The following is a 13433-nucleotide window of genomic DNA, read 5'->3' as shown; positions in this document are numbered from 1 at the left end:
TGTCACTGTCATCTCTGGTCCCACCAGAGATGGCCCAGCAGGAGCAGATATGTCACTGTGCAGGGTGGACACTCACTTGTTAGGGAAGACACGGGTGATGCCCCCATCAGTGGCAGCAAAGACAGCCAAGAGGCTGTACCTGCAAGGAGAGGGGCCAGGTACGCCGGCCATCAGTGAGGTTTTGCTCTGCTCCAGTCTCCATGGCCCATCCCAATCCTCCTCTGTCCCAAGACAGTGCTGCCCACCCTGGGCCATCTCCCCTCCACCTACGTGTTGAGGTCCTGGTCCTTCCACACCCTCTCCACCAGCTGCTGTGTGATGCCCGTGTCCAGGATCAGGTTGTGCAGGAGGAAGTTGTCGCCTTGAGAGGAAGGTGGAGAGGAGAAGGTGAGGGCTGGCCCCAAGGGGGCCACCCACGTCCCCTGCCCTACCCCAGCACCCACTCTACAGCAGCTCCCAGGACCCCAACCCCAGCATAGTTCATCCCCTGCTCCATCTCCCCCTGCATCCCTGTCCACCCCCAACTCCCTGGCAGCCCCCCCACCAGCCATCCCAGCTACTCACACTGCTTGGAGTCTGGGGTCACCTTTTCCATGAGGGCAATAAAGTTTTCCAGGAATTCAGTGTTGTTATCCGACAAGTCGAGGTCTTTGCAATACTCTCTGGGGTTTGGGGGACAAGGTTTGTCGTTCGTGGGAATGGAAAAGGTAAGGTCAGTTCTCCCCCAGGGATGGCAGGGTGGGTGCTGACTGTGCTGCCAGCACCCAGGCTTGACAGGGACACAACAGTGGTGATGTGCCACCTCTCCTGGGAGTCTCACCCCGCCAGGGGAACTGGCTGTGGGCAGCTCTGCAGACTGCCTGGTACCCAGCCCCTGCTGCCTGCAGTGCCACCAGAGCAGCGTCACACCAGTCACCGGGTCTGTCACTGCCACAGGCACTGAGGTGCCGTCACCTCTGCCAGGGCAAGGTTTGATGGATCCTGGTTTGCCCAGAATGCTACAACACTGAGTCCATCTCTCCCATACTGGTGGGGCTACTGGTGGGACTGGGTGCCTCTGACACTGTACTTACCTGTGGGGCCAGGTGGGCACCGCTGTGCCCACCCTGCCCTGCCCCTGTGGCACCCCAGGGATTAGGGGCTCCACTGTGGGTGTGAGCAGGGATTTGCCTCGGGATTCTCCACAGCTGCACTGGCAGCACCAGGCAGGCACTCAAAGCCGTACCTGTGCCCTTTGCACAGATGGTTGGGTGTCGGCTGAGCCCCAGCTGGTGGAGATGGGTGCTCGCCCATGGGCATCACTGGCCCTGAGACCCTCCTGGGACAGGCACTATGGTGGGTACCGTGTCCTTGCTTCAGTCTGGAACACCCTGAGCACAGAAACCCAGCCCCACCAATGCCAGGGACAGCTGTAACCTGTTGGTCACCACGAGGCTCTGACTGGGTGGCACAGGTTAGTGCCACCCCAGGGTGCCAAGAGCCTCCCACCCTCAGCAGTGTAGCTGTGAACAGTGCTGGGGTGCTCAGAGCTCCCCCCACTCAGAACCTCTCTGCCAAGCTCCTGACTGCCATAAACCTCATTAAGAGGACAAATGTTGGAGCAAAGGGTGGCAGTGAGCATGCCCTCAGGGCAGCTGAAAAAGGTGGGGCACCCTGGCCAGCTCGGCCCAGCCCCACAACCCCTGGTCGGGGGGGAACAGCCACCTAAATATCTCCACCGACACGCACAGATACAGGTACTCACACACCCACGGGGAACAGGGGATATACGGTTTCTGAAAATTTCCAGTGGCCCATGGGCGCGGCAGTGCCGGCTGCAGATCATACAGTCGCCCTGGGTGCCAGACACGCCCCGGCACACTGCCCCTCCCTGCCCCTGCCCACGCCGGGCAGCACCCACCGCAGCAAGGTGCCCATGGAGCTGCTCTGGGGACACCTCACCCTGTTTTCCACAGCCCACTGTTTTCTCCTGCTGCACCATCTGCAGAGCCCCACACCGAACACTGAGCCCATCACTGTAGGCTGAGCAGGACAGTGGGTGCAGACCCACTCCTGGGGCCTTGGGCTCGGGCATCACCTCCCTCTCCATCCTCTTAGTGTGCTTACAGGCCAATTTTCATTAACAGTTTCCCTGTTTCTCATTCACACTCTGCTTTGGCTCCCATGTGTCCTGGACTTCACTCCCACTGCCCAGCAGAGGGCCTGGGGACTAAATTCCCCAAAAAGCGGGGGCTGCGCAGCGACTGTACATTTTGGGCTGGTCCACCCAGTTAGTGTGAGTGACTGCTGCTGTGGGCTGGGAAGGTGGGGGGTACCCGCAGGTGGCCGTGCTGTACCTCAACCCACTCCAGTTCCCAAAAGCTGCACTAGCAAAACACCCCCTAACAGGACGTTTAGCTGCTATAAGGACCTATCAGCAGATAGGTGATTAGCTGATGATGTTAATTAGGGCTGGTCAGAGATTGCACTGTAGTAGCGGGAAGGGCAGGGTGCTGGCAGAGCCATGGGGCTCCTCAAACACCCCACTGAGGGATGACCCTTCATCCCTGCTAGGTGACAAGTCTGGGTGGCATGGCCCAGGGGAGGGGACATATCTGTCTGTCCAGCGGCCACTATGCTGTCCTCATGTCCCCAAACCCTCTGGGCATCCCAAATTTGAGCCGAAGTCTCCTCTTCCTTATCCTTCCCCCCCCTCCCCCGCAGCCAGCACGACTGTATGATGCCACCGCCGGCGCCTCGCTCGGCAGGGATTTTCAGAAACTATACCTATATATGCACGCGCAGAGGTCGGGCTGCACCGGGTGCATATATAACTGTGCTGGATGCAACCGGGGGGGCGGCGGGGCCGGGGTCCCGGCGGCAGCCCCGCGGCCGAGCGGGCACACGACACACACAGCCACAGGGCACGGGGAGCGGGGACAAGGCACGATGAGGCGAGGATGGGGGCGATGGCGGGGTCGGCAGCGGGGCCGGGGCGGATGCACACCTCGGCAAGCGCACACGCAAAGCTACCTGGGAGCAATGAACACATGTCCCTCCGACTCAAAGCTGTTGGGCAGCAGGTATTCAAAATCTGCAACAGAAAGGGAAGGTTATCCGGCGGGGAGCGGGGACGGGGGCGCCGGGGCCAGGAGGGAGAGAGACGGACAGAGAGAGAGAGAGGGGAGGGAACCAAAAAAAAAAAAGAGAAAAAGGCATTTGCTGCTCTTGGTAACAAGAGAGGAAGGAAAAGGCCGTTCTGCTGTTGCTGGCACCGCACGGGAAGGAAGGTTAGAGCCAAATCAGGAGAGGTTTGCCCATCTCGGCTCGAATTTGCTCGGTCGCGGGCTGAAGGCGCGCGGGTGCGTACGCGCGGCCGGTGGCGGGCACGCAGGGACACACAGACACACACACATATATATATGTGCGCACATGTATATATATATATGCATGTTCGGGAGGGCGGGGGGACGTCTCTCTCTCGGGGAAAGGGTGGTGGACGAGGGCAGGGAACCACATGCTGCGCTCCTGGCCGGAGGAGGATCACCAGAACACTCGGTTGTCGGGAGAAAAAATAAAGGGAGTTTTCAGGCATCAACATGGCCAGAGGGGAACCTTGCCGAGGACAGTCCAACCAGAGGCTCCCGCCCTGCTGCAGGGCCGTGCAATGCGCTGATGGGCTCCGCTGCCGGGCACCGGTGCCCCCTCCCTCCCCGGGGCGGTGGTATCCCAATGGGGATGGGGATCCTCACTCGCCCGCCAGCGCACTCCGCCTTAACAGGGGGGGTGCAGCCCAGCACGTTTGGGGTGTCTCTGGGAATGCCCCCGGCAGAGGAGACAGAGGATGCAGGGCTCAGCTCACGGGGGCGAGCTGGCTTAGGGGGTGCATGGAGGGGTGCTGTGGGACACACCGGGGACAACATCTCCCCCGACGGGCACCGCCACCTCCTTGCCCTCCCGCCAGCTCCTGGTGCATTGCACGGCACAGCCAGAGGTTGGACTGTTGCTCTCTGAGGGCTGGAGGCAGGGGCTGGGTACAAGCCGATGAGAGGAAGAAGAGGAGGAGGAGGAGGAGGAGAGGAGTACAAAACACTCGTACTTGGTCCATCAGCATTGCCATCACAGGGGCGCTGGGAGGAGGCAACTCAAGGCTGATAGAACAGGGCTGAGGGTGACACTTCCACCTCCCCACTGTCCTGCCCGCCTGGCCCGGTCCCTCATGGCCCCTCCTCTGTTGCAGTGCCCCCCCAGCCTGTGCCAGGGAGGGGGTGCTGCCGGGCAGGCTGCTGGTGGGTGCCGTGTGCTGGGGGCTGTATGGGATGGAGAGTGGTGGCGGGTCCCATGGGGACCATGTGTGCTGCGTGTCCCCTGGCCCCCTGTGGGGCTGTGTGGGAGCTGTGGGTCCTGCCTCAGGGGGCCCCTCTGGCATTGAGGGAACGTGGGCCAAATCCTGCCCTGTGTCACATGGGTGATGTCCTGCTCCACTGCAGGGGGAGACCGACTCCAGCACCTCAGCCTGCCTTGGTGGGACTTTGGGCTCAAACTTGGCTGCTCCCAGGGGCACAGACGGCACCAGGACACCGTACCTTCAGTGGTACAGTACACTGAACCATGCCATGCTGGTCCCCAGGGCAGGGGGGATGGCCACCGAGCAGCTGTGGGGGCAGGCAGTGTGGCACCCCTGGGCTCAGCCATCCCGCGTGCCCATGGGGCCAGGCTCGCTGTCACCTGTGCAGCTGGGAGGCACGGCCCCAGGTTGTCCCACCCCCGTCTCTGCAGAGGGTTCCGGTTTGCAGGCTTTCCCCAAAAAGCCTGTCCCAGAGGCTGATGGCAGTGGTGGATTGGGCCCCCCACCTGCCCTCCATCCCTGCCACCTTTGGGCACCCACCCCATAGCCCCCTGCTCCCTGCACAGCCCTATCCCTTTCAGGTTGAGTTGTCTTGGGGAGGAGGAAGCAAAGGAGCCAGGAGAGGGGGAGAAGGAGCTGGAGGAGACGAGCGGGAGAAGAGGAGCAAGAAGGGGCAGCCTTGGGGAGGAAGAGCAGGGCATCCAACTAGCTACAAAAAACCTCGTGGATCGAAAACGGCAGTTTCATACGAGATCGGCTCTTGAACGGTATCAAACCAGGTTTGGGAGTGATGCGCAGGGAGGGAGTGGGGATTTTTGTGACAAAGCTCTCATGAACAGAACAAGACATGTTGCTTTCAAATAAAGAGGGAACTGGAGGAGAGGAGGAGGAAGAGGAGAAGGAGAAGGGAGGAAGGGCGAGTTGGTGGCGGTTTGCAGGTTCGGCGTGGCAAACGGGCAGGGAGATGGGCAAGCAGGGGGCTGGGGGGGACTGGACACGGGGCAGGGGACGGGGTGGTGAAGGTGAGTGGTCTGAGACTGAAAATACTTGCCCTTCATTTTGATGTTTGGTACTGTGTGAATCCACCATAGAGAGAAAGCAAGAAAAACAACAAACAAAAAACAACAAACAAAAAAAAAAGGGGTTGGGTGGAAAGGGGGAAGGGGGGCACAAACAATATTTTATTCAATCGATGTTTGAATAAAAATATTGTGTATTATAATCATACCAAAAGGAAACCTCTTGCAAAAAACGACATGAAGAAAAGAAAACAGAAGAAAAAACCCAGTAACAAAAGGAAAAGAAAAGGCCACGGTGAAATAAGAACAAAAAAAAAATATGCAAAGATATAACTAGAGAAATATATAGATATATATTCAATACTCCAAAGGAAAATGAGAATCAGTAGCAAACAGTTGCAACAGTCTTGATATCAAAATGTCCTCACTGAGTCAGGGGGCATGCATGGCACGGTGGGCAGAACTGGGGAGGATGGGGGGATCCCCCCTCCCAGGGATGGGGACAGCTTGGCCTTGTCCCCACAGGGACACAGGGCTCCTGCCCATGGATGGAGGGGGTGGCAGGGGCTGGATCCGGAGGGGGGCTGGAGTCAGGCCCCTGGGGTGGCCAAGGGGGAGAAATGGGGGGAACCGGAGGGCAGAGGGGAAGGGTCCGGTTCTCCCACAGGGGAGAGGGTCCCTGGGAGCAGCGTGGACCTGAGGTGGGGAAAAGGCTCGGGGGTCAGGGGAAAGAGAAAGAGAGAGAAAGGGGGGCCAGGCTAACACACACGTACACAGATTAATTCCAAACAAAAATCAAAACCAACCGAAACCGAACTCATAAAAAGAATAAATGGCTTAAACCGAAACCAAAGTATCGTAATAAACCAAAGGAAATTAAAGAGATCCATGCAAACTTCCCCAGGCTCACAAATTAACTGGCTGCTACAGCGCCATCCCTCGTCCCCGGGAGGCGAACAGGCAGCGCCTGCCTGCAGCCCCGGGCTGGCATTTTGGGGTGCAAAGCCTAAGGACCGAACCCTGGCCCCTGGGGCAGCCCAGGCAGGCAGCTCGCTTTCCCTCTGTGTGCTCACCTCTACTCATGCCTCTCTTAGCTTTAGTTTTGCTCTATTTTGCCTCTCACAGTGATCCCTATAACTTTTCACAAGTCTTTGCTTTGTGTTTCTCCCCCCGACAGCCATGGGCTGGCGTGGGGTCAGGGGGAGTGTGAGAGGGGGCAGGGAGGGCCAGGGGCTACTTACACTTCACTTGCAGAATCTGGTCGCTGAGGTTGGCCTGGATGTAGTAGGTGCTGTAGGGAGGCAGAACCAGCCCCAGGCTGTGGAAAGGAAGAGCAGACACTGGTGTAAGGCTTTACACCCACCCAGGATCCTTGGCCAGCTCCCAGTCCCTGCCTGGCACCTGGTGGCAGCACCTTGACCTAGGTGATGGCAGGCAGCAGCCCTACTGGCCTGCACAGCCTGCTGGGTCCTTCTCTCCAGGAGCTGCAGCCAGCGCTATCCTGAGGCATCCAGAGTCATCCCCAGAGCACCCAGGGTCATCTTGGGGCATCCAGGAATCTGGCATGCAGGGTGTGGGACAGGGGTGGGAAAGGAGATGGCAGGAGGTGGTCCGGGGGCTGCTGAACCCACAGGAGACACTGCCAGGGGGAACTGGACTCCTTGGTGCCAGCTGCAATGGCCACTGGCCTTTGGAGACAGTGGCTGCCAGGTGCTGCCAGGAATAAGCGAGCAAGGACCACATTCGTGACTCTCATCGGGTGTCACATCTGCACCAAAGCCACTGGGATCTGGGCTTCCTCCCTAAACCACCCCTTCACATAACCCTGTCTGCGCTGGCAGCACGGTCTGGGCATTGCAGCCAGCACGGCAGAGGTGGTGGCACTCCAAAAAGTATATCAGAGGTGGTGGCACCCCAAACCACAGGTGTCAGGAAGAGAGTGGTGGCTTTTTTCTGTTCAGTGTTGGTGGCACCCCATGCTGATGGCATCCCAGGGAGACCCAGGAAATATCTCTGCCACAGAGCAGAGCCATGGGAGTGCAGGGCTTTCATCCTACAGATGTGTCACCTTGTGTCATTGTCCCCTCCTCAGTGGTGCTGCTTGGCTCCAGAGGGGTGACACCATGGGGGATGGGACTGGGGCTGCACTGGGGACACCTGGCAGTGCTGGGTAGTGGCTGTGACCCTTGCTAGCCCCTCCTGAGCTGAGTGGCGAGGAGAAGGAGGATAAGGAGGGCACACTGGGCAACAGGGGCCCACACAGCTCCTCCCAGGATGAAGGCATGTGAGTTGTACAGCACAGAAATGATGATGTCAGGGTCTTTCTTATACATCTGCTGGTCCAAACTGGTGCAAACTGGGTGATAAATGCAGAACTTTGCTCTCCTCTGGCTCTAAAGACACTGCCTGTGCTGCAGGATGGGCACATGTCACTGTCACCCACCCTAGAGCAGGCAGGGACCTGCGTGAACCCTGGCTGGGCAGACAGGTGGTGGCAGGGGTGGCACTTGTCTAGCCCCTTGCATGTCAGCCCTGCAGCCAAACACTGGGAGGCAGCACTTTGAGGAGTGCCCTGTATGTAATGCCTGTGTGCAATGATATGACAGTGCATTTGCAACCCCACCACCCATGGGACACATCCCTGGTGGCCTCGGGGCTTTGGGAGCTGCAGGCACAAGCCCCAGCCCTGTGCTAGTGTGGGTCCAGCCAGCACAGGGCAGTCTGGGTGCGCTGGCAGCGACACTCACCTGTAGTTGGTGCTTTTGATGGGAGCCCACGTATAGGTCCGGAACACCTCATCGATGTATTGCTGTGGGTCAGAGGGAGCCAGTCAGGCCTGGGCGGTGCCAGGACTCTGCTGGCATGGTGACACAGGGCCCTGGCTCCCAGCCCGGCGCCAGACACAGCCCCTCATCCCCACTGCTGGTTCTGGGTGCTCAGCACAGCGACAGTTTCAGCCATGATCCCCTTCCCCTGCTGTGTTACCTCGTCCAGGGACTTGATGAGGGTCTTGATGAACCTCTGCCCGTCATTCCCATCAATCATGCTTCTCCGGATCTGTGGGACACAGAGGAGACAACTGAGGGCCACAGAGCCCAACCATGCACCTGGGGGCACCTACCCCAGTGGGGTGGCACTGGGGACCTGTGGGGTGCAGGGTTAGCAGCCCAGGGAGGTTCATCATGCTGGCACCCAGGGGAGAGCGACCCAGCTCCTGTCCCCGCTGTGGCTCCGTGGGAGCTGTGCAAGGCCCCTGAGGACGAGACACTCCCCAGGGCAGGTTGGAGGGGCTGAGTGCCCTTAGCAACTGCAGATGAGGGGGCCAGCCTGTGCCCCAAAAGCTGCCCCTAGTCTGCTCACCTCCTCCTTGTTTTCATCCTCCAGCTCAGCATCCAGGAAGTCCAGCGTCACTGGCTCACGGAAATTGATGATCTGCAGGAAGAAAGGGAGAGCCAGGGAAGGGCTCAGGGCTCCCACAGCCACTGCTGAGTCCAGACTAATTCATCACAAACCCCACAATTAGCGCCTCAGGACCCTGGGAAGCCGTGTATCCCTCAGGGCCTGGCTAATCCCCCTGACTGCCATCCCTTCGGGTCCCTCCTCACCTGGGGCTGCAGGTTGGGGTGCAGCAGGACGTAGCCGTTTAGGTCGATGGCGAAGACGTAGCCATTGGCCCCCAGCTGCAGGAGGACAGGAGGAGGGGTGAGGCTGACCAGGTGGCTCTGTAGCATGACACGCTGAACTGGTGTGAGCACCCTCAGCTCTGCAGGCAGAGCTCACCCCACATCTCCCACAGGGCTCAGCATGTTCTATCCAGCTGTTTCTATTCTCAGGACAATGCAATCTCTCACACCTGGGGTGAGAGTTTGGCTCTGGATTTCTCCCACTGCTCCCTTCCCCAGGCCTGTAAGGTTTATTCCATGCTGACCCTACAAGGGTTTTGGCTCTGCTCTGGGTCCCAGAGCATAATGCAGCTTTGATCCCTGCTCTCCTGCCTGTCCCAGTCCCTGCCTGCACCCATGGCTCCTGCTAGGTGCCAATACAGTCGAAGTGCTCTGGAGTGCTGGGGCACAGCCTGGGGCTCCCATCAGAGGGATTCCACACCAGGATCAGGCAGTGCAGGGCAGGCACAGAGGAGAAGGGGCCCCCACGCACGTTGTAACGCGGCGTCAGCCTCTTGATGTCATTGAGAGCCACATCAATCCCCATCACGCCCAGGATGAGCTGGTTCTGGAAGGAAATGCAGGGAGGAAAGTGAGTGGGAACAGGGCTGTCACCCTGCCACCACGAGCATGGGGACAGGGAAACAGCAGGATGGACTTCTCCCTCTGGGGACGTGTGGGTCAGATTTGGATACTGCAGGGGCACAGGGTGGGATGTACCAGCCCCCCAGCAGCCCCCCAGAGAACACTGCACCCCCCAGGAACTTGCAGCTGTCAGCTGTCCCCATTGAACTGTGAGAGCTAGCCAAGGCCATTTTGGGTCCCGGGGATGGCAGTCACCCCTGGTGTCACCCCAGGGATGCCAGTGTCCCCCCTGCAGCCATGCACCCATCACCAGGGCACCTTCCCTACCCCATAGTGGCCCTGCACCAGGGCTCCCAGTGCAGCCAGGGCAGGGGCAGCAGAGTCTCCTACCTTCCTGTCACTGCTGTCCTCCGTCAGGTTGAACACTGGCAGCGTTCCTGTCACCACCAGGCCCAGCCCCTGCACAAGCACAGGAGGATGTCCCATGGCCCCTCACTGTCCTCAGGACCCAGGGCTGGGGGTGGGCAGCAGAGGGGGTTTACTCCCCCAGCAGGGGAGATGGGGCACGTGCTGTGCAGGACCCTGGGGCCGGTGTCCCCATCCACCTGCACCCTGGAGTTGTGTGGGACCCCAGGGTCAGTGTCCCCAGCTGCACCCTGGGACTGGTGTCCCCACCCACGTGCCCCTCGGGGCTGTGCGGAACCCAGGGGTGAGGGTCCCCACCTGCACCTGGGGCTGTGCAGGACCCTGGGGTTGGGGGTCCCTCCCTGCACCCCAGGGCTGGAGGGTCCTTACCAGGGCATCCTGGTAGACATTGGTCCACTGAACCTGCTTGGCTCGGTTCCCAGCCAGAACCATGGGTCTGCCCAGCACATCCAGGTACTCCTGCAGGGACATGGGAAAGGATGATGTGGGAACCAGATGTGTCCTTGCTCCAGCCCGGTGACACCCTTGTCCCTATGCACACCCCGGGAATATTAATGGCATGAGGCCCCCAGCTGCAGGCTGAGCTAGGGGAGGGGGCTTGGCAGGTACCAAGCCTGGGGGTACTGGCTCCAGCTGGGACCCCAAAAAGCCCATTAAGATGCAAACAAGGTGCTGCTCAGCACTGGCCATGCACAGGCAGGGCAGGGGCTGCCCAGGCAGCACCAGCCAGAGCCCCCCAGCTCCCAGCCATTCCCAGGGCTGGGGTTGCTCCATCATGCCTGGACCATGTCACTACTGTCTCCCTGGCTGCCACTGCCAGCCTTTTGGGATCTTCTCCTGGGGCAGGTTTCCCTTGTCCTGTCTCCCCTTTGCCAAGGCAAGATCTCTGGGCAGGGAGGCGCCCGTGCCACAATGCCAGCCCTGCCCTGAGGGGCTGCCCTGCTTGGGGACCTTCATCACCTGCCCTCATGGCACCTCGTGCACATCCGATAAAGAAAAGGGGCAGAGAAGGAGCAGTGAGAGGAGGTGTGGGGCAGACAGGACCAGCTCTGCCGAGCTTGGCCCTGCCCACACTCGCTCCCTGCCCGCGCTCAGTTCTGCTCTGTGCTGATTAATGCCTGATGTTTCATAATTAGTCACTCAAAAGGCAGCAGGTCCATGGGGAGCTGCAGAAGATGAATTACTTATTTCAATAGCGCAGGGCCTGGCTGAGGGCTCAGCTCGGCTCCCCAGCTCACTGCCACACTCACTGCCAGGCTGTGGGCTGTCCCCAGTGGGGCTGGGGCTGCCTGAACTCGCCCCCAGGCAGCGCAGCCGGGGCAGCTCTGCCTGCCTGGCTCCGGCCGTACCTGCGTGTTGATGCGGATGGCGCCGATGGAGGGGATTTCAAAGTAGTAACCTTGGAAAAGAAAGAGAAAGGCAGCTGGAGACCCAGCTGTCCAGCACTCTGGCTGCTCTGCTGCCCATCCCTCCAGGGCTGCAGGCAGTGCTTTGCTGGTAGTGGCGCATGCTGGATCCGAGGGGTGAGCCCCGCACCCCGCAATCCCCCGTGCCACTGGGTGCCAGCCCCGCTCACCTTTGTTGGCACAGGCCATCCACTGCAGCGGGGTCACATCGTAGTTGTGCTGCCCCACGGAGAAGGTGAAGACCCGCACCTGTGGCAGAGTGTGCACTGAGGGCCATCCACTGGGCACCCTTGTTTTCCACACCCAGTGCTCCCAGCTGATGGCAACCTCCCCAGGGACAGTGTGGCATTGCCTGCCAGGGCCCACAGAGAGTGTGCAGGTAGACAGAAGACTCCTGCAAGTGCTGGCTGTGCTGGCAGCAAGGGAGTCCCTGTCTCTCCTTGCCTGGCCCCAGCCAGTCCTATCCCCCAGCATCACTGTGTTGGCCCAAGCCACCTACCCCAGTGCTCCTCACTCTGGGGCATCACTGCCCCCAGAGAGGTCTGTGCTCTCTAAGGGTGATACATGGGCCAGAACCTCCCCCACCCCACAGGTTTCCAGGTACTGGGCAGCAATGGGGACCTTCCTGCTGGTTTGTCTGCCTGCCAGCAGTCCTGTCTCCATACTTGGGGTGTGCTCCTCTCAGGGCCAGCACTCAGGGAGCCCACTAGCCCCACTCCCTCCCCAGCATCCCACAGTGTGCCTGGTCCCATGCCTCCTTCACAGCAAGGTGGGAGTCAGCTATAAACCCACTACCAGGGCAGCAGCTCAGTGCAGGAGCAGGGTGTTGGGGAGGGAGGATGGCGAGGAGGCAAATGGAGCAGAAGCTAGCAATGGAGCTGGAGTGGCCATCTCCCCCCACAGTGAGCAGCCCCAGCCCAGCACACAGCCCCACAGCCTCTCACCGTCTTATTGGGCCAGTTGTACTTCTCAAAGACGTCCTGCACTCGGTCCTCACCGCCGTCCGTGAACATCATGATCATCTTGTTGCAGTTGGCACGTGTGATGTTGGACTGTGGGGCAGACACAGCACCTGAGGCCACACCTGGAGCCAGCAGTGCTGAGCACAGGGCTGGATGCAGCCAGGAGGGCTGGCCCCAACTCATCTCTTCCCAGCCCATTTCTCTGGGGCGAGGGTGATTGGGGTGAATGGGCAGGAGGAGGGATGTTGTAAGCTGGGGAATGATGTTGTGGCTAATGCCACTTGGCACCTAATAGCACCATTCGTCTTTATTTTGCCTCTGGCACAGCATCTGGTTGGGTCTGGCCCCTCCACCCAGCCCTGCTAACTTTGAACAACCCAGAGGGGAGCAGCACCAGCAAAACCTTGGCTACAGCATGCCAGGAGGTGGGATGTCTCCCCCAGCATTGACAAGGAGCACAAGGAGCCCGCTGCAGAGCAAAGCCCCAAGCACAGGGCAGCAGCCAGGCACTCAGAGCTGTCCCGTTGTCCCCAGCACCCACAGGTGCACCCAGTCCCCCAGCCCAGCCCCCAGCTCACGTTCTGCAGCTGGTCGAAGGCGTACTCAAAGCCAGCCTTGTAGTCCGTTGTGCCCTTGGCCACCATGCCCTGCACGTCCTCCTTGAACACCTTCTTGTTCCGGATGTTGGCCTGCACCAGGTGCTTGAAGCACGACACCGGCTTCGCCTTTTCATTGAACTGGGAGGTGAAATGGAGGGGAGTGGGTCACAGAAAGGGGACAGGGCAGACACCAGCAGGCACAAGCCACTCATCACACTCAGCTTCCATAGGCGGCAGGTGACCCAGATGTGTCCCACATCCCAGGGAGGGCTGATGCGGAGGCGGAAGCTTGGCTTGGGACAAATCCAGCACTGAGCTGCATGGTGTGGGTGCTGGCAGTGCAGAGCTTGCCTGCACCCTCACTTCTGCAGGACCCCCCAGCTTGTGCAAGCAGCTGTGCTGTGCTGTTCTGTGCCGTCACGGGGAGCAGGTGCTGCCTCTCACTTA

General features: G+C 60.0%; 1 protein-coding gene across 1 annotated transcript in view; it reads right to left on the bottom strand.

The window, feature by feature from the left end:
* Positions 1-13433, bottom strand: part of CACNA2D2 (calcium voltage-gated channel auxiliary subunit alpha2delta 2) — a gene marked incomplete at its 3' end in the record, with an annotated part of 188321 nt that overhangs the window by 3681 nt on the left and 171207 nt on the right. Inside the window, exons 10-25 of the mRNA XM_082288992.1 lie at positions 12966-13124; positions 12370-12477; positions 11596-11674; positions 11369-11418; positions 10389-10478; positions 9984-10052; positions 9502-9576; positions 8952-9026; positions 8707-8778; positions 8332-8403; positions 8094-8155; positions 6588-6664; positions 3013-3073; positions 565-662; positions 271-361; positions 77-139 (exon numbers count right to left, since the gene is read on the bottom strand). Coding sequence (XP_082145118.1) covers positions 77-139; positions 271-361; positions 565-662; positions 3013-3073; positions 6588-6664; positions 8094-8155; positions 8332-8403; positions 8707-8778; positions 8952-9026; positions 9502-9576; positions 9984-10052; positions 10389-10478; positions 11369-11418; positions 11596-11674; positions 12370-12477; positions 12966-13124 — 1301 coding nt within the window. The remainder of the gene's footprint in view (positions 1-76; positions 140-270; positions 362-564; positions 663-3012; positions 3074-6587; positions 6665-8093; positions 8156-8331; positions 8404-8706; positions 8779-8951; positions 9027-9501; positions 9577-9983; positions 10053-10388; positions 10479-11368; positions 11419-11595; positions 11675-12369; positions 12478-12965; positions 13125-13433) is intronic.

The sequence above is a fragment of the Coloeus monedula genome (assembly GCF_965178545.1).
Source record: "Coloeus monedula genome assembly, chromosome: 11".
Taxonomy (NCBI): Eukaryota; Metazoa; Chordata; class Aves; order Passeriformes; family Corvidae; genus Coloeus; species Coloeus monedula.
This window is presented reverse-complemented; position numbering and strand designations above follow the sequence as displayed.